Genomic DNA, 27,138 nt, shown 5'->3' on the forward strand with positions numbered 1-27,138 from the left:
AGTTACTCACAAAATGGACTGCAGTTAAATAGGATGCACCATGTTGCCATACAAAAATATGGCTAACAGCCTGATAATATGCCACTAGGAACTCAGTAGTGGAGATACCACTGAGTATCTGCTTACACCAGAAAGTATTAAGGAATAAGAAGAATAATGATACAAATTGCAAATCTTATGATTTATGCTCAAGCATATTCACTTCATCAAGAAAAGGTTCATTGTGAGCTATATTTCAGACTACCAGTAGCTATTAGCTAAAGACTAACCCAGCAGGAATTCACAAGACACTCCATTTATGTTGCAAGCCTTGGCAAATTCTTGCTATACACCATGCGGCACTCAATGGATATCCTGAGACTGCAAAATTAAGAAATAAATAGTCAATAACATCAAGTGACAATTTTAGAGTGCAACAAATTGTATAGCAAATTGTCAAAGTAAATTGAAAAGCACGCACAATTTACAAGAGAGGAAAAATAGGTTAGCATGATGGGCACCGATGCAAGTTAGTTTTCAATAACTTACTTGATATATAATCTTCAACAATCTCATCATCAACCTTTCCATGAGCCATAGCACCAACCTGAACAAGCAAACAATTAAAAGACACCCAAGTTTTGACTCATATGAGTAATATCCATGGAATAATGCAGAAAGTTCAGTCATTTCAGATGCATACCACAAAGACAAAATTGGAATCGTCCTTAACAGCATCCACATATTTCTGAATGTCAACTAATTTTTCTGAACTGAATGAAAAGCCTGTCACATGAATAGCCAAATGTCACTGACTGTGAAGAGGGATATAGATGGACGTGATCTGAACGCTGTACACTAATCAGACAGGATCACTAGTTTAGTCTAAGCTCACCTATCTTACGAGAATTAAGAGGTAGATACTGAGTGACAGGATTTTTAACCACACGAAAAAGTTTATCCCGCTTGCCAGCAGCAGATATGCTCAGCTTCTGTAACAATTGCACTGCAATGATCAATGAGAGAGGGCATTAATGAATATGACAACCACACGTCAAGCCCTCAGTAGCAACTCATTATTACATTGATGCATTGAACTTGACAGAAGGAAGGTGCAAGACAAAATAATTTCAACTCACACATGATGCCAGCAAAACGCTTATATGTTCTTGGAATACGAACATGAGGTTTAACCTCAAAAAGAACACCTTTCTCAGTTTTTACATACACAGATCGAATCCTCCCAGCCTTATTCAAGGGGCTATCCAAAATCATCAGAAGAGCCTGAAATATCAATATTCATAATCACAACAATGGCATACTTCAGAAAAACAGCCAAATACACAAAACAATAATGGAATACATCTTTGCGAGCTTCTGAAAATGTCAACAGAAGCACAAAAATAATAAATAGAATGAAGTGTATCATAAGATAAAAAGTTGTATTATAAACCTGATGAACAATGTCTGGCCTGTAATCTGCAGGATTCTTTTTGTGCTTCATCAAAAAATTGGCATGGTCCTCAGAATTCAAAATTTGGTAGGTCTGCAATTACATATGAATGTGACATCAGAATTCAGTTAACAACAGCAGCGAAATTCCTGTTCATCTATTAATACCCCTCCCAAACACCATCAACACAGTTATCTAGGCCAATCCTCTAATTAATCTTTGCAACACATCCAATTTAATCCAAGCAACACACAACACAAACAAATAAACATAATGGAAAACAATAAAACTTAAAGATTGTTGATTGATATACCTTCCCTACTTTGGCAACCTCAAGGGAAGCCCTTTCGAGCACGAAAACCGCCCCGGGCTGGCTCTTCTGCTCGGTGATAGTAACCGGAATGCCGGGGATATCATCGGCCAAATCTTCCGCTACCTTATCATCTTCAGCTGCTTCATCAATAGTGGCAGCATCTGGTACATCCTCTTGTACCATTTCTACTTGCTCCTCCTCTTCCTTATCATACTTCTCCTCTCTCTTCTTCCTTTTCTTACCAGCTTTTACTCCCAATGGCCTCGGCATTTTCTACATAAACCAATTCCTCTAAATTTCAAGCTTATATAATTCTAACAACTTTAAACTACAAAAATCTGAACTTTTCAAAAATGGGTACAATTGGGAAAAGGGTAATTAAGAAGGGGAGAAATCTAGAAAAATAATCAGATTATACAGTGCTAATTAAGCAATAATAGTACCCAAATAAATTTTTTTGAAAAATGCAGAGAAAACAAATTTTTGAACAAAAGAGTTCAATTTCAGTAATAAAAGTATGAGAGAGAGAAAGGTATACCGTAATCAACAGCAAGTGTGCAGAATCAAGGAAACCCAAAAGAAAGAAATTTAACAAATTTTAACAAAGTTTAGGGTTTATGGAGAAATGAGGGCGGAAATTAAGAAATGGTGGATAAAATAAAATTAGGGGTTTAGCTAGGGTTTATTTGGAGAGGATTAAAGGCCCGACTTTTGGTCCATGCTATTAGATGACGATTGACGACAACTCGACAAGGGTTCTAGGCGAAAACTTTTTTTTTTGGATTAAGATTAAGTCAAAACATAGGCGAATTATCTCATGTTAATATGTTATACAGTTTGGTTACTATGTGGAGTTAGGGGTGTACACCGGTCCAAAACCGGATCGGACCTGGACCGGACCTGTTTGGACCGGGGACCTGAATTGGGTAATTATGAGGACCGGGGACCGTACCTGAATTAACAGGTCCGGTTCCGGGCCAGACCTGAAAAATCATGTCCGGTCCGGGTTTGGACCTGAATGGACCTGTTTTGTGTCTTTTTCGTTTTTTTTTAATACAAAACCTGTTGGACCTGCATATGGACCTGCATATGGACCTGTTTTGTGATTTTTAGACCTGTTGCATAATTTAATAATTACATACAAACCAAAATTATCAATTACAAAACTACATAAAGTCTATAAAGTCCCGATTCTCAAACACCAAAAATACAAATGAGTCCACCGAAAATACAAATAAGTCCACGAAAACTCAGTTTCAATTTTTCAGAGTTTGGTTTTCTTCTTCTTTTTTTTTTTAATTTTTTAATTACGATTTTCCCGGGTTTCAGGTCCGGACCTGAAAACCCCGGGTTTGGACCGGGTCCGGACCGGGACTGGGAACCTGGATTTTTAAGAACCGGGACCGGACCTGAATCAACAGGTCCGGGTCAGGTCCGGTCCGGTTCAGGTCCGGTTTCAGGTCCGGGCCAATTTTTGTACACCCCTATGTGGAGTAATACAATTTGGTTTGATTCGTAAAATGTCTACCCAACGATTATGATTTATTTCATTATTTGAGTTATGTCTAGCACTACGTCAATTTATAAGTTTTCTATTCTCTATTACTTCTAAAAGATAAAGATTTACGTATTTGAAGGGTGATTGTCTCACAAAAAAGTTAACATAAGAACACTTTCAAAGATGATTGTCTCACAAAAAAATTAAAATAAGAACACTTTCAACGTAGATAAGGGATGCATTTGTGATTATAATTGAGCACGAGCCGACATGTAGACAAAAATGTCCTAATTCGCTACCCGCCCATCGAGCCCAACACGAAACAAAGGACATGCAAAGGTCAACCACGGATCATTCACAATCATCAATTTAAAAATTTGACATGATGTGAACATAGTGAATTATCGCCTTGTTTTTTATATTAATTTACCTAACATATCAAAATCAAACTTAAAAAGTATACGCTATTATGTAGTAATACATGAGTCAATATATCAAGCCGTGCATGAACTATGTTTAAAAGATCAACACAACCATGACATCGGTAAGGGGACGACTGGATTCGGTGAACGCTCCCGAAACCTCAACCTCATCCGGGTGTAATTTTTTTTTGATTCAATTTAAGCACAAGTAGAGCTGTAGAGGTAATAGAAAAATCGAGTCGACCCTGGCCTTAACATCATAACTCTTGCCCAAACTCGTAAAAATAACAGACTTATTGGGTTAAAGCGGGCTTTCAATCTGAGTTCGGGCTCTTTTCAAACTTAAAAACGATTTTAATGCTTGCCCAAATCCGTCCCATTTATAGGACTTTAGGCTGGATCGACCGGGCCATGTTGATCACCTATTTACTAAACACAAGTGCACAACTTGTCTCCCCCCCCCCCAAAAAAAAAAAAAAACCGCTAGCATTTCACACGGGCTCGTCCGGCCCGTGCACAACTCTTCTGCGACTCGCAACAAGAAGAAAAAACCCCGCCTTTCTTCTCCAACTTGAGTATTCAGTATTCCTCTTCTCTGCAAAACCCTAAAATTAAAATCAAGTTAAACCCTTTTACTTGAAACAAGTTTCCCAGAAGAAGAACAATAAAATGGCTTACCATGGAGGCACACTCAAATCAACCTCCATTAATGGCGTCAAAGTCTATTCTTTAACAGGCCATCAACGTTCTCTTGCAACCTGGCTCAACCCCAAGAAACAGCGTGCTCTTCGCAAAGACACAGGTACCTCTTCAATCTTAATTTTTTGAAATTTGCATAATTTACGCTATTATCATTTGATTTGATGATGAATATTTTTGTTGTATTGATTAAATTTGCAAAATTTGTTGTTCAGAGTATTCGCAAAGAGTAGAGTTGATTCAGGACTTGAATTTTGAAACCGCAACCACCAAAATCAAGGCCACCCCTGATGGAGAATTTCTACTTGCTTCAGGTAGGTCATCTATACTGGAATGAATTTTTCGTCGTTGATCGAATTAATTAAAATTATTTTGGGACTAGTTGTTGTTGATCTATTTAATTAATGTTAGCAGACACAAAATCATATCGGGACTAAGGCTTTGTTGTTGTTGAAAATCGATTATAGGTATTTACCCTCCACAAGTTAAGGTGTATGAGTTAAGGGAACTTTCCTTGAAGTTTGAAAGACATTTGGTTTCTGAAATTGTTGATTTCGAGGTACTTTTACCGTTGCTTCATTTGCATATTGATTTAGCTTATCGAATATGAATATGAACATCGTTGTAATAAATCATACTTGGGATGATATTCGTGGCTGAAATGAAACAGGTGCTGTCTGATGATTACTCTAAGATTGCATTTATGTGTGCTGATCGCTCTATCTGTCTACATGCTAAATATGGAAGTCATTATAAAGTGAGGATTCCTAGGTAAGCTACCTCTTACTAATTGCATGCATTTTTTTTTGTTGAATGAGTTCATAAAATCATATTTTGGTATTTTCAGCACTATTGGCATGGTACATGAAAAGAAACAAGTCTTAATGTGAGGGAATAATATTAAAAATAATCAAATATCAATTACATTGCTAAACTTATGGCTTCTAACGGGCAAAGTCAGCTGGAGTTTCCATTCTGTTAATTACTTAACTGTTGCTGCAATAATATGGGATTTTGCCGATTTGCATTCTGTTAATGCTATTCGACCTTTTATTGACATCACATCCGCTAGCTCTCTCCCGAGAAAAGAAGTTGGAGGAACTTTCACATTAATTAAGCCTTCTTCTTTTGATCACCATTTCAAGTTCTATGGAGGACATCACCTGAATGTCTCATTTTCTTTCTTTATCATTTTAACTACACATGTGAAAACAAATTTCAGTTACTTGATCACTGAGTTTCTATTGATTTTCATATGTTAATATGTTTATTATTGGATATAGCTAAACTTCATTGCGTCTTATGAATAGGATGGGAAGGGATATGGTATACGATTCATGGTCTTGCGATTTGCTCTGTGCTGCCTCTTCACCAGATCTTTACAGAATAAATTTATCGCAGGTTTGCCCTGATTACCCTTTATTGATATGTAGCTGACAGGCTGCCTTTGCTTCATTGTAATTTCAGTGTCAATTATTACTGTAATTGGTGTTTAAAATGTACTTTAGCATTTGCCATTATCTGTAATGAGGAAAATCCCTTATATGGATTGCATTTCCTACCATCAATATCACCCAAACAACCGGTGACCATAGATTGCGAAGTTTCTCTCAGAGACTGGGTTTATGGTTTAGACTTTAATAGAGACATGAAAGATTAATAGATGAAATAAATGTATGGTAGGGCCACAATTCAATGATTGGTTCATGGTTCCTTCTTTCATAATAATTACATGAATACCTGACCATATCACTTTATTTATGCTTTATAGTAAGTCATTTTCTTAGGAATTGTTATGGGGCAGGGCTTGTGTGCCGCTCTTCAGAGCTTCATGTAAACCATTTAGAGAGGAAGTTAGGGTATTGCTTAAGTTTGTGGATGAAGAATGCTTGAGCACATATGAGTATATGACCAAGTGACTATTACATTCCCTGAATGATAAAATTATTTTGAAAGCTGATGATGCTTTAGAAAGACAATCTATCTAGTATAGAAAGGTTAGCATTTCTTGTCTAGCTGATCTACCTATCTTGCTCTTAAGCAGTGTTGGAACGAAATTCGATACGAAATGCGGGACGGAAACGGAAACGGGAAATGCTACATTGAGTGAATTGGGAACGTTGGGTGTAGTTTAATATATATATATCTATAAATAATAATCTGAAAAAAAAAAACTAAAAATTAATTTGAAATTAAAACATTGATTTTCATTTCATCCAAAAAACATTCATATTTCCCGTAAAAAATAGTTAAAACATTAATCACTTGCAAGTTGTCCTTTTCATTTTTAAAGACTTCAAGTTCCCAATAAGCTAGTGTAATGAGTAGGAGACTTAGAGACTAATGACATTAGTAAAGTTTAGCACAAAAAAAATGACATAGTAAAAACTCAGTAAACTAAAAAAAGGTGTAAATAATAACTTTATATGAATATATATTCCTATTTCCTATATTGAGGGCCCCAATATAGTAAGAAGTTCAAAAAGAAGTTTTGTCTCATGCGTAATGCCCCCTCAACTTTTTCTTTTTCACTTTATCATCTTCAACCTCGCGAACTCGCCATTATCAAACACTGTAAACCTTCAATTTTTGCCGCTATTGACTCAGAAATTCGACCTTGCTGAAGAAGAAAAAGGGAACGCTTCGACTACGAACTGAGTCACGAACCCTAGCGATTTGGGTCGCGTTCGTTCCGCGATTCGGTACGAAGGACTCAGATCGCGATTCGCCTCAACATCCCGCGTTCCCTGTATCACTGTGTTGAATGAATACTAACATCCAATACCAGAAAGTTCATATACTTGCATACTGGATTCCTGTATTTGATGTATATACTCCCCACATTCCAATATAGTATGCCTACTTATCAAAGTACATATTGTTAGGAAATGTTTGGTTATCAATTATTATTTTTGTAGAATACTAGATGTGGGAGTATGTCTTACACTTCCTTTTTCTATGAAGGGGAAAAAAAACTGCAAAAATAGAAAACACTAATAAATATGAGTAAATAAAAAAAATAGATAATAAAAATAATACTCCGTATTTTAACATTTTATAATTCTATATCTTTGTAGCAAATACACGGGTTTACATTCTGATTGTATTATAATACTTCCTATATTTTTATTTAGATGCATCCCTTATATAATTGCGGACTCCTAGGCAGTTTTTGGAGTAGAGAGAGAAATAGAGAAAAACTTCTATTTTTAGAAAGTGATGCATTTAAATTAAAACTTCTATTTTTAGAAAGTGATACATCTAATAAAAAAACGGAGGAAGTAATATATCTTTAAATCTTGAACCCATTCCGAATCAGTTTGAATTTTGGATACTTTTGAACAACTCTGGCAGTTATAGGGAACTTGGGCGGATCTTGCATTTTTCCAGTTTATTATTTAGTAGATAAGCCTGAAGATAAGCCTGAAGAAGATTGACTTTTTGCAATCTTTGGCATTCTTATAATCACCAAGTTTTGTTTTATCATTCTGTATACAGTATACTTATCTCCTGCAATAATCTTCATGTGGATTGGTGTTGCCCTCTTGGTCTTAATATTTTTCTTTGTTATCTATTACAAAAACCCTCAAGTTACATTGGGCTCTATCTTTATGTGTTTAGTAAGTTTATTGTATGTAGAGGATATGACTGTCCATGCTTTTGTTAAAAACAAATCTGTAAAATTTTATTTTTCTTTGTTGGGTAATGAAATTGCTCTTATTTGTCCAATTAAGATAAAATCGGCTCTTTATTCTCCTGAGATTATATCTCAATTTTGTATGTTACGTATCCTAGTATACCTCTCTTTGGTTTTTGAAATGAGCAGATGTAGTACTGGACTTGTTATCCTGGTTAGAGCACTAGCAACTGGGGTATTGATTTGGAATTTTGTACCTGGAAATGGATGTTTGCTAATTTAGAAAGTTTTCCTTCAGATATATTTCTATATTGCTTCATATGTCAGGGCTAGTTTGCTATCTGTTGAGCAGATAACCACATTTTTGACACTGCATGTGATTCCTCCGTATAGGGTCGGTTTCTTGCCCCTCTTACTACTCAATCTCCTGGATTAAATGTAGTATCTAGAAGGTAATGATTCTATCCGTAATTTATTAGTCTTTGGTTCATCTTGCTCAAATAATTCTTTGTTCTAAGATCTGTAAATTTTCTTATTTGGATCAGCAATCTTCATGGATTAGTTGCTTGTGGCGGTGAGGATGGGGCTGTTGAATGCTTTGATATGAGGGCAAGATCATCTGTTGGTAGAATTAATGCTGTCGCTGCTGCTGAGGACGATGGCCAGGTACCATTTTTTATTGGCAATTTTTTTTTGGTGGACATAGAGCAACAAAGTACAAATGTCGTAGACGAGATTTGATCCCTAATTCAACCTAAACTATTTGGCGTTCATTAATTTGTAGATGTAATGTGAATGCCTTTAGCTTGTACATGCAGCAAAATCTAATTTTCTGCGCTTAATGCTCACAATTGAACTGTATATGAAAAGGACCTTCCTCTTACGACAATGGACTTGGCTGTCAAAATTTTCCATATTTTGTTTTTTGTAAACCTCCGCTGTAGACATGTCAGTGATGAACTATGTGGAATTTATTATTCTCGTTGTGTTATGTAGTTTTATTGTTGTGTTCCTTCATCTTTTTCCTATTTTTAATAAATAAATTGAATATATTAAAAATCGGTTTAGTTAGTAAATCAATTAAGTATACGGAATTCAGTTTTGATCAGTTTCTTATCTCAATCAGTAAGGTGGCTAGATTAGGACCTCAATTGTTTGGAATATCCGCCAACCTATTTGCTGCATCACTTGCAGGTAACTGCTATTGAGTTTGATGATGAAGGAGGCTTTCAAATGGCTGTAGGAAGCAGTGAGGGAAAGGTAAGCTATGAATTTTCTTAGCAGCTTTATAATTTTGTTCCCCTGAGCAATTCGTTTAGCATACCTTTAGATTAGAATTTCTGATTTGTTTGGTTATGGTTAGCTGGGATATTTGCATCGTGCGAGATCAGTATGAAAGTTAACGTGTAATTGTGGATGTTTTTATCTTTAAATTTCTTGGACGGTTAGCGGTAGAAGCCTTAGACAATAGGCTTTTTCATCAGGTTTGTTGCATCTGTTCAACTAGAGCCAGATTCACATTGGAGTAAATATTTTAGCACCTAATTTACTTCCTACATGATCTTGGTTGCGTTTAAAACAAGCTTTAATTCGTTAGCATCCTAAAATCTAGTAATATATATTGAAAAATTGTCATTTCTGATAACAAGTCAAAAGTGAATTACATTAAAATCTTGAATACATCTGTGTAAACTGTTAAGTACATTTGTGTGAATTACATAACAAGTCAAAAGTGAATTACATATGTTGTTTTTCTGAGATATGTGTGAGTTTTGTTGTAAGTGTTTGACAATATGATCAATATGTGTTATTCTGTGCTACAGGTACTGATCTACGATTTACGATCTTCCCATCCTATTCGAGTTAAGGATCACATGTAAGCATGCAATTTTCACGGTGTTGCTTATTGATTTTTAATGGGAAAGGTGAAAATTCCTTCTGATGTTTTGTCATCCTGTCTAATAGGTATGGAAGCCCAATTTTGGATATCAAGTGGCATCGGACTTTAAATTCAGAACATCCTAAGTTAATTAGCACAGATAATCATATCGTCAGAATTTGGGATCCTGAGACGGTGAGCTTCTTTCACCTTAATACGTGTTATCTTTGTGAAGATTGGGAGTCTTTTTTCTCCCTTTATTCTTCTGCGTGCTCTAAATTGGAAGAAGGCAAGCTGCCTGTCAGCAAGCTGAGATTAGCTGGAATAGGTAGCCTCAAAATTAAGCTTGACTATAGAGCTGAAGTTAAGCTTGTTGCTTGACAAATGGAAGCTTTGACCTTCAATTGTATCTCAAATGTTGTACTAGCTTTTGCTTAAGCTGTATATAGCTCTTAAAATGATGTTTCTTTAATTGCAGGGTGAAGGGATGACCAGTATCGAACCAACAGGTGGTGCAATTAATGATATATGTGTGATTCGTGAAACTGGGCTAATGTTATTGGCTCTAGATTCAACCCATATACCCTCTTACTACATTCCTGCTCTTGGGCCTGCCCCCAAGTGGTGCTCTTATTTGGAAAACTTGACTGTAAGTACTTGGTCTAGTTCTTTTATACTGTGCGATGATTTCTGTTTGTGAGATTTGAATTAATTGAATATATCTGAATTGTCTTGTGGTGTTTTTTATACTCTGCTGTAGTATCTTACCACATTTTGCCTTGTCTTTTCAGGAAGAGCTGGAAGAGAATGCTCAGACAAGTATATACGATGATTACAAGTTCTTAACTAAAGAAGAACTTGAGAGACTTAACCTGACCAATTTAATCGGAACCAACCTTCTCAGAGCTTATATGCATGGGTACTTCATTGATTATCGGTTATATAAGAAGGTAGATGGTCTAATATGTTGCCATTGTATTCTGATTTTGGCTTTGTTGGGCTCTACGGTTCTACCTGTTTATAATTATGCATAAGCCTTACATGTCTGATGTGAACTCAAAATGCCTTGTTTGATGTATGCAAATCTGTTGGAGTTCCTGATTAGAATTTGTGGGATTTCTTTTCATGGGGGATAAAAGCAAAGGACATAGGCCACATAGCCTTGTTGTAATTCATATTATATTTTTACATCAGGTGACATACTTGTTTCATACATCATAAATTCCACAAGGAGCATGAATTTTTTGTTCTAAAATAATATTTTCAAAACTCTTGAATTACCAAGATAAACTGGGAACTCTTGATGTGTATAATATGTTGCGAGGCATGCCAACCTACATGCAAGATGCAGCTTTTGTGAAACTGTTACCATTGTAGCGATCATCTGATCACCTTTTTTTTTCTTTCCATATTTAGAAGGACATATGTGGTTCACATGGTCACTTGTAGATTTGTTTTTTTTTTTTGGGGGGGGGGGAGGGGGTGGGGGAGGAGCTGTTTTCTGCCAAGTTTTGCAGTAGCCCAAGTGGATAGTCATGTGTCTTTTTTATTTATTAATTTTTTTTATTTTTTTTTTTGAAAGCGAATAGTCATGTGTCTAAGCATGACAAGATTTTGTGCAACAATTTTGTAGAGTAAGAGGAATGTATGGTGATTGATTAACTAAGCTGTCACCTGTGTTGTACTTTTGCATGTATTGTTAATGCTGCTGCTAATTGGGGGAATCAAGCTTATTGTCTTTCATTGATTTTCTGCTGTTTTCTCCCCTATTTACAAAATAATATCTACTTTTTAACAAAAATAATGAATGTGTATTCCTGAACCTGTTTACCGTATTATAGACATTGGCATTATATTGGATCGTGCTGGCTGTGGAATAGATTTTGGATACCCCTTGTTTTATGGACATCTGTTTGAAATTTTTTTGGGTGATAATTGCAGGCAAAGTCTATAACGGATCCATTTGCATATGATGCTTACATCGAGAAGCGTAAGAAGGAGAAGCTGGAGGCCATGCATCGTGGACGTATAACGGTCAGTTTTGTCATTCAAATTACAAGGCTTCTATTTTAATATATTCCCATCAGTTAAGTAACAAACTTTTAGCATCAAGGCCAAGTTGTGAGGCTGGTATCTTGTGTTTTTCAGCTTTTCTTCTATTTAACTGTTATGTGATACATGAAATGCTATTGATACATCATTTCCATTTTGTTCTGAATTTTTTAAAAACTGAGAACTTGTCAGTTATTATATGAAATAATTATTGGGCATGTGGGAGTACAATTTATTTTATCGGGCTGGACTGGGGTCATGACATTATCACCATGGCCATGCATTTTCCAAATGAAGAAAACTAATTTTAATTTCATTGCTAAATTGATGTAATATTGCCTTATAGTTATTTGATATCATTTGTTCTCTTGTGGCTATTGTCTTTCACAGATTAAGAGGAAGCTGCCAAAGGTTAATAAGCGTCTCGTACATACTCTTCTCCAGGATGAAGAAGCAGCTGAAAATGATGCTGATAAAAAGAAATCCTCTAAGAAAAAGAAGGGATTGAACATTGACATACTGAACGATGATAGATTTGCGGAGATGTTTGAGAATCCGGTATTGCTTAATTATGCCGTTAACATTATTCTATATTTATTATCACTGAATTTTTGTACATGCTTATTTGCTGTGGCATTTTCATTTGGCATTCAGTAACTCTGGCTAGTTTTACCTCAAGGACTGCCTAAAAGAAGGCTACAATATAATTTGCTTCACTTCGTCTCATAACAACCTTTCTTTTCTATTTTCTTTGCCCAGGAATTTGAGATTGACGAGAATTCCCAGGAATATATGGCATTACATCCTATAGCTCCCCAGAAGCAGACGGCTTTGCTGGATGAGCACTTTGAGCCTATCATGGAGGATGAGATGAGTGAAGGTGATGCTTCCTCTGATGATGAAAGCAGGCTGGATAAGAAATCGCGGACTCCTAGGTGAGCTAATTTCTTTTCTCGTTTATTTCAGTGAGTTGGATAAAAGATAATTAAGAAGCAAATAACTTCAATTTTTTATTTATTTACAATTGTTAAACCTCTTATCATATTCTTCAGATTTTATGAAGTGAAGGATGAAAGGCATGCACAAGCGTTCTTGGAAAGTGTCTCACTTGCTAATGAAGACGCTCTTCCTTTAGGAGAGAGAGTGGCTGCTTTGCATGATGACAATAGAGCATCTCGTTTGCATGGTGATGTTAAAGTAGGACGAGGAGGGTCACGAGAGATTTCCTTTGTTTCTAGAAGTAAAGCAAAGTACCAGGAAGATGAAGATAATAAAGATCCACGACGTAATAAGAGGGGTGTTCAGTCGTTAGGTCTTAAGCCTACAAATTATGAGAGGAGGAGCCGAGGTGGTAGAGGAGGCCGAGGAGGAGGTAGAGGAGGGGGTAGAGGAAGAGGCCGAGGAAGAGGTCGACAATGAGGTTAATGAGTTTTAACTGGTAAAGGTGGAAAATTTTGTTTCTTTCTTCTGCCTTGCAATTTCTGACAATATTTTTTATTTCATTGTCTTTAATATTATAGTGTTTTCTTCAAATGAAAAAAAAAATGCGAGTAGATAGAATCTATAACCAGATTTTATTTTTTATAATCTAATTTGTTTTATGTTTTTTAATTTCAATATTAATATTTTGATTAGGTGGTCAAAAATTTAAAATGTAGATAATGCAGTGCTGGAATCTATTTTTTCTCATGGTTTCATGGACAATCTGACAACCTCAATCCAATAATCACTTCGTGAACTCTGGACTTTACACCACATTATGTTTCATATGAATGGATCTCTTTCTAAATCCCAAAAGAGAAACATTTTCAGCAATAGATGAATTGTTTCGAAACATTGAAAATGTGATCAACAACTAGAGTAGCTCCCTCAATTTCACAGTGACATGCAAACTATTATGCAAGTTATAGATATAAATTTACCAACCAAATGTCAATTGGGATTTTGTGTATCAATGATAAAGTACCAGTGTACTGAAAGCACTACTAAGGAATGAATTATACCAGCAATAGCTGGTCATACAAGGCTTGTACTGACATTTTTACGACATATACCATGAATAATAACAGCACGGATGAAAATAAAATTCCCAAACACACTTAAAATAAATTGGGAAGAACTAGAATAGGATAGTATGGTACAAATTGCTTTTTATATATTCCAACGAACAAAAAAGTTGAGATATCTGTTTTATTCTGTAAGAGTCAGTTCAAGTTTAGGCCTGTTAGGCTGGGGTTCTACAACCTCCATATGAATTCGCACCATTTGCAGAACATTGTAACAAAGGCTACCATCTGCCTTTTTCACCTGCTGATGCTGCTCATCCACCATCCACTCTCCACTCCCATTATCACCTCTTGCAGTTAAATAAACAGGTCCTTCAATACCATACCTATAAATATAACGAACGAACCAGAATGTCAGACATCATCCAGAGGGTAGAAGGTGAATAAAGGGTGGAGGATACAGAGTAAAAACGCAGGGGGTAGAGAGAGCAAGTAGAAGATATATGAAGTGTTCACAGCCAGTCAACATAACAAGAAAAATGCATGCTCACTTGTTAATATTTACAGGCACAAAGTTTGATACAAGTCAGATATTAACTAAGAACTCGTGTAATATTGGCAGGCTGTTTCCCGTCATTTAGGAGACTTGGATGAGTTGGACCTAAAAGTCCATCTCAGATCATCCCTTCCCTGATGTTCATGTACAGATGCGCAAGGTGAGAGTCTCAATCCCATTTACCAGCAGGCATCGTCTATATACTAGTGGCCTGGTCCGGTGCTTCAAATGACACACCCAAGGGAAAAATGTCTTACCCTAGACACCTGTCAAAGAATTTCATTTTATCCTAAATAGGATGAGGAAAAAGGTCAATTAGCTTCAGACATTGCCATAGGCCCATAACATATGTCAAGATCATCATCCACAGAGCTTCAGATCAAATGGTGTAATATGGCACTAATAAGCTTGCAAATTCTGTAGGAAAGATGGCACCTGGCTGTGTCGCACTTGCCTGGGGTTTCCAAAGAGTGGCCCAAGAACAACCTAGTTCTATGTACCCATCGCAATTCATGTCAGGCCGCATAATGCCTAGGTCCTAGGATAAATTTCAGTTATTTTGTGTGCTTTGTCTTGCCATCATTTTGAGCCAAGCAGTACTTATCCAATGAAAATGTGGACCAAGACCGATCCAAAGCCTAGAAATACAGCAGCCATACCTTGCCTCGGCTTGGCCCAGTATCATTAGCCCATTTTTTCCAGGGTACTATCAATATTAATAGTCTAAATTGCATGACTAAAATAGCATCTGTAAGTTACTAGAACCACTGCACTGTATTTGAACATGAATCGTGACATCATTAAGACAGAAAGATACGATCTTCTTATCAAAGAAAGTGTAGAGGGATCTGGTGTCTAGTAGATCTCCAAGCAACTAATTCAACAAAAAAATGTAAGAAAGCATTACCAGAAGCCAAAATAAGGAGAGTAGAAAACATACTTGGGCACAAATACAATAAATCCATTGGATCTTATCTTCACTATTCTGGCCTCTGTATCTGTAGGCCTGCAAAGAGTAAAAGAGTTAAAATGTATCAATACACATCTGTAACATATACCCAGATGGTGCAGAGGGAAGATTGAAGAAGACATGTACCGTTTCCTGAAGTATATTAATGTATGAAGCTCCACTGAAGCCCGACCAGCCATTTGGGCATTTCTATGTCGGTAGTTCAAATCTGAAGGCAATTGAGATGGTATGACATTTAGTAACGACACTAATGAGCACAAGCATGTAACTAACTAGACAGGCCTTAGTGGCAAATATATTCAACGATAATAAGGAGCCTATTCTTGGAGTCTTGCAGAGAGAAACAAATCTTAATTAGTTTTGTTGTACAAAGCCTGTTCTTGGAGTTTAGGAATATATTCAAATCAAAGACGAGCTTAGGAATTTCGGAAGAAAGACAATAAATGAAAAACAGGTAAGAATTACTCCCCCAATCCATTTTATTTGGCACCTCAAGAAGTGGCCAATAATCTTTTTCCAAAAAAGTACAGAAGAACAGTGGCAAAAAGCTCATATAGTCAAATGGAGAATCACACAGCACTGATGAGATAAACAATAATAGCAATCTGGTAGAAATAAGCTGGAAATGACATAACAGCACTAAGCAATAGCTCAACCATTCCTAATGCAACAAGCACTAACACACAACAACGATTTATATACTCAAATCCAAAGCTATAGCAAAAACAAAAATTAGTGATCAAGGACTGGATATTTCACATAAATTTCAAAGTTTAACATCACAAGTTTCATATTATTTGTCCCTTGGTAGGATTATATGTTTCTCTCAGTTTACAACTCCATCTATGTCCTAGACATCTAACTCCAATAGAAAGACTTTGATCTGCATTGGACAATATTACCCTCCACAATCAAGCATAGATATCAATGTATACTTACTGTCAGCAATACTTGTAAGTTGAGGCCTATCCTGGAAAATTTCTGGAAGCTTGGATATCCCTATGGATGCAGCTAGCAGCCTGTGTACTACTACATCTGCAATAACAAAAAATACGGGAATTTGTAAATAACAAGTAGCATCGACTAATATGACGCTGTTAATTAAGTACACTAACTATGAGAGGCTCAAATTATGTACCAACCTGCATATCTTCGGATAGGAGATGTAAAATGAGTGTACAAAGGTGCAGCAAGACCATAATGAAGATACTCTGGAGGGCTGAGATCTCCACTGCAGAAATATACTGCCTAAAATCGTATATTGGAGAAGAAAAAAAGCCACCACCTTGCAAGTTAGACATCAAACCTCCATTGCATGATATTATATCCACAATACCATGTACTCACCTGCGACATGCATCTTGTTGCCAGAATCCTAATCAGCTTGTTGAAATAAGGATCATTACCCTAGAAAATAAAAACTATGATGGTCAGCAACAAACTCTTTTCCTCCTTGCTTGATTTGGAAGGTATATCGTATATGCATTGGACATGCAGAAGTAAAACATATTGTTTGAAGTTATTTAACCATTAATAAAGCTTGTCAGTAACATGCACCTTTTTTTTTTTTTTGAAACCACAGTAAGATGCACCTCCTTTCTTATCCATTAGTTATTTTTTGTGTTTTGGCCACTAGGGTCTGGGGTAAAGGGAAGAAGGAAGAGAAAACTCAGAAAAGCAACTAAAAGTAACTTACCACAGCCCGGTCTAATGAATCGGCAAGTGCCTTTGATGATGATACATCCAGATCAAGGCCAACAGCAGCAGCAGTGCGTAGAAGAGGTTCAAGCATCTCTTTTGTTGGAGTAGGGTGACGCCTACAAGCATATTTCAGAAGAAAATAAATCTAGAATATCAGTGACATCAAAAATTGATATATATCAAAGTATTTTCACCAATCACTGGCCTTATTGAACAAAAAAGTAGCTTTCAAATCCAGATGCAGCTGAAGTCTCTTGGGACTCAATTTCATTATTATGACAAAAAAAGAATTGTATACGGTAACTTTATTGCTTAAGCACTTCTGAAACATTGGCACCAACCTTTATCACTCTAACTAAATAGGCAGTTCCTACGGCATAACTGTACCTTAATAATGAACAAAATGGAAAATGTTTCAACACTTTTTCTGCAACTGAAACATTGGCAGCAAGCATAAACTCCTCGACCATTTGATTAGCTTCTCGAATTTGATACATTCCTATTAAAACAGTGAAAAGGAAAACAAACATCAGTGCAAACTGGTGATATTAGTGGAGTTAGAGAAAGAAAAGTAGAAAGGTCAGTGTAGCACGTCAGCTCATAGATTTGACTTAAGTGAGTAATTACAGTCACCAAAAAAAGATACCATTGACAGAAATACTTGGACAGATATATTCTATTCCATAGAATTAGCATGCTTGTAAATTTGACACATATCCATGATGAATTTTCTTCACCTCTTACCCTAGATAAGAATTTACACTTACCTTTTTACTTTGTCCCACGTTAAATTTTACACTTACATATTAGAAAAGGCCCCACTAATCGATACATCTCCCTTTCCACTAGGAAAATGTTAAGGTACCACAACCCTATTCAGTTAAATGAACCTTACTATCTCCTAGTACTCCACTTTATCAATGTACAATAAAACCCCACTATCTTTTTCACATCTACTATTCCGAATTTCCAATCATATCACAATTGATAAGAAAACAACTTATCACTTAAAACTGTGTCATGCTGAATATAAAATTAAGTCATGTGAAAGCTAAAAGTCTGTTATTTGGACAATTGCCAAACCGGAAAGACTTTGATTGCAGTTTGCACAGCTATTAGTAATCGTATTCATTCAAGATTTCAAGGGTCCAGCCAGATGCCAGAACAAAATCACAATAAGTCTGAGGTCCAGCATAGATCATGATTGTTGTAATCGCACATCAATTCCAAATTGTAACATCTCTTGATTATTGTAATAAAAGGCACAGGCCACTTTATAGTGCAAAGGTTCCATTGCTAAAAAGAAAATCATGAGGCAAAGGAGCACACATCATTCACATAAAAGGGCACATTTTTGCAAAGTCATATAGAGTATCTTGAGTTCTTGACTTCCCTATATTATAAGATTACTGTCTTTATTATGTTATTTTGAACAAAGGGGGACTTTCCAGACGAGGTAAAGAAATAAAGAGGACTGAGATGTATGGAAAAAATAAAAAGAAAAATGAAGGGAATTTGGGTTTCACAAGACTCTCAAGCATTACAGATTCATCTCCGGAGTACCTAACTGTCCTATTGTGTCCAGCAATTATTCAGGCAAAAGCTAGCTCCTAAGCGCGCTTCTTTTACTCAATGGTCAACTTGGTATGAGAAATTCTGGTGTAGCCCCACAATATTGCATAGGAAAAAGTTTTAAGTCCTGAATATATTTTTTCTTGTTCTTCAGCATGGATACATAATTCTTAAAAAGATAAATAGAAATATATACCAATATCAAGAGGGTCATGAGTCTCAGTATCAATCTGGAACTTGACCTCTGCGGAAGCAAGTGTCAAGGCTCCTCTATCAATACGCCTTTGTCTCATTATCTGCAAAGGATAACAATTAAGGTACCTGTTAATCAGATAGGCAGAGAATGGCAAGCATCTGTATATAATACAGGAGCAGATGGAAAAATATAGGAAGTTAGTGAAGCAAACCTTTGCTAAAGAATTCATGTTTCTCAGATCAGTAGTTAGTGGATCAACCAGGCGGCTGCGGGTAAAAAAAAAAAAAAAAAGGCATTCGTGATCATTTTATAATGACAGCCGTACAAGAATCCCCACATGCAGTAGTTACGCAGTTGACAAGGATAGCAAGAAATGAATATATGCTCATTATATGAAGTAGCGGGCTATTATTAGACGCAGGCCATCAACTTTATGTTAACCAGCTATTCTTAATGAAACCCAGTATATTGAGAACAAATTTTCCACGTTGAGATTCAATCTGCAGACTAAACAATTGTTAGTCTAACTACCAATTGTTTTCAGACAAGGCACAAGATTCTAACTACCAGGGGCCAGTTCGATAAAATAAGCTAGTCTCAGTTAGAACTTAACCGACCTATTATGTGTACTAATCATGATGTGGATATTTTTACAAAAATCTAGAAATTGACATGCTCTCATCGTCCTCTGTAATGAAACAGCAATCACACACTAATTATCAAGTTCTCTCCATGCACCTTTGTCCTCATCCCTGACCAATATATAATTAGAATCACCAATATAAAGAAAAGCAATCAAACAACCACTTCAAAGTCTATTTACGTTTATCTATCTACACATGTATTCAGTCCTGGCTTAAAGACTTAATCAATAAGGGTATAATAACTATCCAATCAAAACCACACAAAAATTTATTCATGCAAACCGATGGCTCACAGGAAGAATAGTTTTCTAAGACCTTTATCAATATATATAACAGACAGATCATGAATTAATAAAAAGCTTCCTATCTAGTTCAAGAGTCTACAGACTTCAGTAGTTCTGGCTCTGGATTTGAAACATAAGTATTATTATAAAGTTCTCCCACAGGTTCCTAACATTTTCCCTACAACATGAGGGTACAACTACTTCAAGAGTGATTTCTCCAAATAAACTTCTCTTGGCTCTGAGTACTTTTCTAATGATGTTATTTCTTTGAAGCACAGCATATTCTATAAATCTTTTGGGCAAAACGGCAGATATTTCAAAAAATTTATAAGCAAACTGACAAACAAAAATAATATAAAAAAAGCAGGTACTGCAGTCTCAGCCACCTAGAAAAGGTCAACAAACAACCTGCTGATCCATGTGAATACTAAGTTCCAGGAACATTAATTTCATTACATACTGCAGAAACATCAGAAGCACAAAATATACTTGACACGCTCATGCAAGTACTTCAAAGTCTCATACTGGAATAACTGATACAGCACTAGATCTAACATGACCAGGCTATGATGCAATAAATAAAGGCTTTAAATAATGTTAGAGATAAAAGACAACCTATCGTCCATCCTGGCTTGAGCCTCAACATAAGACATTGCTGCGCATGACTTGATGATGCTTTTTGTGAATCTAGAAGATATGATGTCTGCTTGTGGTGTCATTTCCTGGAATTAGAATTCAGTACATATTTAGATACTTGGTTACATGACAGATTTTGCAAAAGGAAGGATGTATTGGAATGATAGGGAACATGCATATCAAAATAGAAGATAGCATGTAGGTAATATGCAAAAAAATGAGGACTTACCCAAATAACAGAAAAGGCCAACCTTTCGACATCTGACCTAAGAGAGCAAATATCTGCAAAAGCCAAAGAATGTAACCACATCTTGGCACTAAAATTCTAATTTCTGAAACACTGTCAATTACAGAAACTGTATTAACCTTCTGTCAAAGGCTTTGGAAGCATGTCAATTCGCCGCTCCACAAGATACACCGATGTCCCTCTCTGTGAAGCCTCATCGTCAAGAGGAGTTCCAGGATGCACAAAATTAGTTACATCAGCTATGTCTGAAAAAAATATATTGTCAAGGATCTCCAGGAATTACAGTCCAGTTCAGCAAACAAAGTACAGCATGTACACTTCAACTGTGCAAAGGCCAAGTGTTACTCGCGTAAACACAGCAAAAAGTACACCTTGAAATCCTGCAACCTTATACATGCAAACTCAAATATTTTCATTAACAGTGTCAACACCAAACAATTCTAAGCAGTGTGCAACTTGCGAACCAAACTCTGCGCAGAAGCAAAAAATGAAGAGACAAATAGATCAGGAAATCATTAAATTCCTTTTCAATTACAAAATCCAGCAAGAAATAAACAAAGTACTTATTTTAGATTATTTTTTTAGCATAGACTTAAGGTTTAGGGATAGTGTAGAAAATGGTACCAAGTTCCTACCCAAATAATCTCACCCTTAGTTCATCAAGAACCATAAATAACTTAATTCACAATAACAACGAATTATAGGAGCTTTTTTGGATTGCTAAACATTGCTTTACAGTTTCTTTGCCTTTTCAGGTTGCTTGTTGGTCTCAGATATGAATATTAAAAGATGAATTCCTAATAAAAGAAGACAATTTTTTTTATTAAATAAAATAACCATGAGTATATACTTAATTTAGGAAAAATGACACCAATTAACAAACAGCCATGATTGTGAATAAGAAACGGAATGGAAATGAACTGATAAATATGGAATGAAATAGGATTCATGGGAATTAAAGAAATAACTTCATACCAATACTTTGAAGAAATTAAATGAATGGCATTGTTCATTTCAAAAAAAAAAAATTAACGAAATGGAATGTGGTTAGTGCTAGATATGACAGATGTATAGCCTGTTTGGTATATATGTACTAAAATACATTATAGAGTTGTTTAAATGAAACAACTGCCGAGTTGAAGATCTGTGAAATACACAAGCTTCAAAGTAAGAACACATGTATAGAAACATTGTCAGCAAATATTTGGCAATCTCAAAGTGACAATAAAAAGATACGGACTCCCACAGCAAACTTTCCATTTGGAAGAAGTGTACAATGAAGAGCATCATCAATGTCCCGGCAACCTATATTAACGTAGAAAGAAGATAATTAAGACATAGATACATGATTTAGAAATCTACATAGCAGCAAGATATGCAGTACCTGGAGGATCAACGCTAAAAACTTGTAAATGTCTTAAATCCTCTCTGTTGGGATCAGAAAGATGTTCAGGAGACACTGACCACGGCAATGGTGGCAAACAAGCCAACACTTGAGAAGAAAATGGTTTAGAATTTATATCATTCTCAATCAGTACAACCTGCATCATCCAAATTAGTCAATAACATCTCAAAAAGCAGGAGGTTCCAAACAATAAAAAGAAATTGAAGATGAATAGCATTAGTCAAGAAACACAGAAATACTTGTTCATAAGAAACCCAATAATGAAATCCATGCATGAAGATTCACGAACTATCCATACCTCAGTTTCAGTTTCCCTATCACCAATTTCTCCAATGGTTTGGACATAGTGACCAGAGGGATAGCGAGACAAACGGTCCCAAGAGTCAACGGCCACAACAATTCTCTTGTCTAACAGATTTCCAAGCTGTCGAGTTTGAATACGTATCTTAGGTATTCTACGATCCTTTGAAACAAATAAAGCATTAGCAATGCCACCACTACCAGCAGGCATAGGCATTGGCTCTAACGATCCACAATAACTACAAAAGATAAAGTGAATATGTCAAGGCACAACTATAAAATTCGCTTTGATCAGCATACAGAAAATATGTTGGAGCAAGGAAGAATATTCTGCACAAAGGAAATTAATTTGTCTGAGGGATTCTGTTCCAACAACAAAATTAACTTACGAGTGCCAGTTCCTCTTAATGACGCCTACAACACATCCAGATGGACGACTAGGAGTTGCATCTGCACTGGATCCTTGGACATTTGTATTTCTAGGCGCATCATCAGCACTGCTTGGAGCAAGATGCACGCTTTCATCTTCTTCATCCTCTGCAAAAAAGTAATCACAAATTTATCTCATGTTAGGTAAAATTAAAGGAAATATGATAAGCTGGATTCCTCCACTAGTCAGCTCTTGTGTGCCCAAAAAGATACATCACAATTTATGACAGTTAGAAAAAGATACTTGTTTCAGTATTAAAACAAAAACAGAGAAAGTCAAAACATTTTTAGCAGCATAATAAACAGCTAAAAAGAACAAGGAATCTCAGCATACCATGATATAGAAGAAATACTGTTGGATAGTTGCCAGTGGAGTTTTTTATGAACAGCATGACAACCTGATGGATCTTTTTATTAACTTTATTAAGATAGCATATGCAAATAATATCATGCTTAGACCTCTAAATTCTTCAAGTGACTAAAAAGGGTGTGTTTTGATGCCTTTCACCAGTTAATTGGTATACTGATTGATTGATTAATTTTCACTAAAAGTTTTCATGGTATGCATAAACTTCACTGAAACCTTTATAGATGCGTTCACCTTTCTACAAAGGAACATGAAAGAAGAGGCAAAGAATTAAAGCCAACTACCTGAACTAAACAAAAGAGTCCTAGGGAGTCAACAATGATGAGGGAGTACAGCATCCACATTGACGTTAACCCAGCCAGCACCTCAAAGGAGATTTTGGACAAAGGAAATTTTAACTATGAGTGCATACCTTCATCTGCTATTCTAGACTTCTCTGCATGCCATTGATCTTGAGGCAATAATTCCACAGCCACTATATCACCATCAAAAGCTCTGTTCATGTTTGTTCGTCCGTGTATGACAATCTCATCACCAATACTCTCACTTCCAACATATGCTTCAAATGGATTATATCGGTTCACACGGAGTTTTCCTTGATGATAAATGCCACGATGTAAACCAGTAGTGATCTCAGACATTGGTTTATGCTGTACAAAAGAGGAAGCGGATAATAAATTAGATCTAGTGATTAGAGATTAACAAGACAAACACTTTGAAAGTTCATTATATCAGTGTGGTGGCGTAAAATTTCAGAAATTTTACCTCACTGTAAACAACTTTCCTCTTCGAAGGTCTCATGTCTTCAACACTATCTATCACCATGTCCTCGGATGCAGGCTGCGCAAGCAGATCAAGCAATTCTGGTTGACCCAGTGATTTGACATATGACTCAACTGAAACATGATATGAACATTATTGTCAGGTTTGCAAAGGTGAAACAAAATACTGCAAGTTAAGAGGGACACTTTCAAGAAAACCTGTCTCAGCAGATATGCCTTCCTCATTTGCTTTCCTTTTGTTTTCCCTATCATTTGTAATCAGTAAGACCCGAACTGCTGAACCCAGATGCTTCTGATACCATTGAGTTGCCACACGAATTGCTGTAAAGCCATTCATCACATATTATAATTCAGAACCAAGAAAAGAAAAGATTGAAAATGTCACTAGGAAATAAAAGTAAGAGCTGAGAAACTAGGAAGTTCTTGAAAGTTTGCCTAAATATAGGATAAAAATTAATTTAGGTACGACATAGAACGTACCTCTGTCATTTCGATCATTTGGACTTTCATTGACCATAGCTTTGACATAGGTCTCCCTGAAGAAGGTAAATAAGCAAAGGCACGGTCAAGAAAATCAATATTAGAAAGGGACCGAGTAACTAGATTCTTATAATTGACAAAATAGCTATTACAGCCTACACAATATAATTCCTCTGTTTTTTTATTAATTGCACCAATTTTCTCTTTGGGAAGTTGCATATTAATTGCACCATTTCCCTTAATGGTATGCTTTCATAAACTTTAAGCATGTGTTCACACACCAAATACCTATTGTACCCTTGTAGACATTTGAAAATAACCATTATTACCCCACCTTTTCTCTTTGTTTGTAGTCACATGGGCATTCTAGGTATCCCCCACCTTTTACTTCCTATCTTCAATCTCATGCCCAAAGCAAATGGTGCAATTAAAAACCGGAATAAGTATAAGAACAAAAAATATGTTTACTAAATTCTTCACACTTCATGTGTGTAGTAAATCTTATACGAAGTACATACTAGGGAAGCTAGTTACACACTTTATCATGTTTATGCGACACTACCAGTGAAAGACAAAATTTAAAAAGATGAAAATCTACAACAACAGTACACTGAGATTTGTAATGGGATTATAAAATTTTGGAGAATAAGTAATGAGCTCTACTTTAACCAACTGCCAAAAGTACACTAAACTAACTTGATTGCTATTGCAACTAGTCGTAAAAATAAATGGTTATCCTCCAGATTGCACAGATTGAAAATTTTTGATCTGGACCCAAAAATGAAATGGAACCTGACCCCAAAACATTGAGTTTAAGAACAAATGTTTTCCAAGATCCGAATTATCTTTCCTACCAATATATTGCACTAGAAGTTGGACAAACTGTGCCCAACTTGACAAACATGTAACTGACGTAACCAATCTGGCGAAATATGGTATATAAAGTAGAGGGGTTTCAAAGTTAAAGGTGTTAAGTTACTCATTATTGTATATCTCAAGCATATTAAATGTTGATAATCACACTTTCACAATAGTTAATAAGATCAAAATTATGGTTTTAATTATAAAATTATAAAAATAATAATTGAGCAGCCTAAAATAATAACAATCTTTGTGATCTAAATATGTCCTATCAATTTGCAACCAAACTCAATATGTTTGGATCGTGAACAACCACTAGTCAACCCAAAATCAAGATAACCCAACCACTTAAGTTACCATACTCGACATTTGATGACAACTTACTGAAGTTCATATTATCACAACAGCTACTTAAGACATTTGATGGTCCAATATAGTTAAGGGGAGTGCATTGTCCTACAACAGATACTACAACTCATTTCACATTGTATTCCTATTCACTATAATTTCAGCATTTCACCACCTCTCGCCCTTGCAAAATGAAAGCATGAAATTGATGTTCATAACTTACTTGTGATGCTCATTCGAGAAAACGAAGAACTTCCTTTGCGAATTGCTGCAAAGAGTTCTAAGCCGGTTGTAAACCGATAAGTTCTTATTCTTAACCTCCTCCAACACCACTGACAACACCACCACTTCATCAATTGCGGAATTCTCAAGCAAATCAATCTATAACCCAAATCAAACATAGCAATTAACAAAATAAATTGACACTATTCATCCTACAAAAATCAAAATTAAGCTCAAAGTCAAATTCAAACACAAATACAATACCTGATTAAGAACAACGTTGGCATCAAGAACAAGTATAGTAGAAGCATCTAAGCTCAACCGAGCAACCGAAGAATCACAAGCTTTACAAATTAAAGCTCCACAATAAATATCATCTCTTAAATAATGCTCTCGAACAACCTGTATCAAGCATAAAATCACAAAAATTTGGGTAAAATTAGGGTTTAGATTTCGATAATTGGGAGAAAGAAGAGAGAGAAAACCTTGACAACTTTGCCTCCCTTCGTCTTCTTGACGAAGGATTTGCTCTGCAACATTGTTCGAGAGCAAATTTATTCCAGCTTTATTACAAATTACAACTTTATTTAATCAATCAATTGATTAATCAAAGTATTAGAAGTTCGACGAATTGATTGAATATTGAAGAGAAGAATCAAAATAAAATTTAAACAGAAAAAAATACTCTCTTTTTTCTCTCAACCCAGAAAATTGCAAGGGTTTTAGGGTTTAGCTGTTTTGCGCCACTGCACTGACACAGTTGCTAATTTGATTTTCTGGAGTTAAACATGGTCCAAGCTGGGCAGTGTTTTTACTACGGAGTACTTAACTAAGGTCCAGTAACTATTAGTCTTCGAATTTGACTTTTGCGCTACTCAAGCATTAAGTTTGACTGTATTTTTTTTTCATATATTATTATCTTAAAATCAAATAATAATCTATGACTTTGTTTTTATGGATTAATTTAAATATTCCATCTATTTTTTAAGATAAAAAGAATATTCTATCGAATACTAGTTTAGAACTTTTTACAATTCACCTTTTTTTTTTTTAAAGAAATTTTTACAATTCAACTCGTTCAGTTTTACTAACTGATATTTTGAGAACTCAAAAGGTAGGGGATCTCCGCCATCCTTGAATACGATTGAACTCTTAATTCAAAGTACCCTAGGTTAGAAGGTTTCTTTCCTACTAGTTCAA

At 35.7% G+C, this 27,138-nt stretch overlaps 3 protein-coding genes across 3 annotated transcripts; 1 reads left to right on the top strand and 2 right to left on the bottom strand.

Moving 5' to 3' along the window:
• Positions 1-2: 2 nt before the first annotated feature.
• LOC110682147 (ribosomal RNA small subunit methyltransferase nep-1-like) lies at positions 3-2,522 on the bottom strand. Its single transcript, XM_021858403.1, has 8 exons — positions 2,284-2,522; positions 1,746-2,018; positions 1,433-1,525; positions 1,119-1,263; positions 875-985; positions 683-765; positions 529-586; positions 3-360 (listed from the first exon to the last, which is right to left on the bottom strand). Exons 2-8 carry the CDS (start codon positions 2,013-2,015, stop codon positions 281-283), a joined length of 840 nt encoding a protein of 279 aa, XP_021714095.1. The 5' UTR covers positions 2,016-2,018; positions 2,284-2,522; the 3' UTR covers positions 3-280.
• Positions 2,523-3,951: 1,429 nt separating this feature from the next.
• On the top strand, positions 3,952-13,543 carry LOC110682151 (nucleolar protein 10-like). The gene is made up of 16 exons (XM_021858406.1): positions 3,952-4,467; positions 4,580-4,678; positions 4,832-4,923; positions 5,035-5,135; positions 5,675-5,765; positions 8,395-8,453; positions 8,547-8,667; positions 9,196-9,261; positions 9,825-9,877; positions 9,967-10,075; positions 10,359-10,529; positions 10,672-10,830; positions 11,822-11,914; positions 12,323-12,490; positions 12,692-12,867; positions 12,985-13,543. Exons 1-16 carry the CDS (start codon positions 4,335-4,337, stop codon positions 13,349-13,351), a joined length of 2,058 nt encoding a protein of 685 aa, XP_021714098.1. The 5' UTR covers positions 3,952-4,334; the 3' UTR covers positions 13,352-13,543.
• A 306-nt stretch (positions 13,544-13,849) lies between these two features.
• On the bottom strand, positions 13,850-26,739 carry LOC110682150 (exosome complex exonuclease RRP44 homolog A-like). Its single transcript, XM_021858405.1, has 24 exons — positions 26,424-26,739; positions 26,203-26,340; positions 25,940-26,097; positions 24,508-24,563; positions 24,226-24,348; positions 24,011-24,141; positions 23,658-23,895; positions 22,839-22,986; positions 22,448-22,688; positions 22,129-22,285; positions 21,981-22,049; positions 20,864-20,989; positions 20,727-20,779; positions 20,477-20,583; positions 19,145-19,199; positions 18,934-19,033; positions 17,553-17,664; positions 17,161-17,281; positions 16,812-16,871; positions 16,607-16,712; positions 16,404-16,499; positions 15,591-15,672; positions 15,435-15,500; positions 13,850-14,324 (listed from the first exon to the last, which is right to left on the bottom strand). Exons 1-24 carry the CDS (start codon positions 26,475-26,477, stop codon positions 14,123-14,125), a joined length of 2,799 nt encoding a protein of 932 aa, XP_021714097.1. The 5' UTR covers positions 26,478-26,739; the 3' UTR covers positions 13,850-14,122.
• Between the last annotated feature and the right edge of the window lie 399 nt (positions 26,740-27,138).

Source organism: Chenopodium quinoa, unplaced genomic scaffold (assembly GCF_001683475.1).
Source record: "Chenopodium quinoa cultivar QQ74 unplaced genomic scaffold, ASM168347v1, whole genome shotgun sequence".
Lineage (NCBI taxonomy): Eukaryota > Viridiplantae > Streptophyta > Magnoliopsida > Caryophyllales > Amaranthaceae > Chenopodium > Chenopodium quinoa.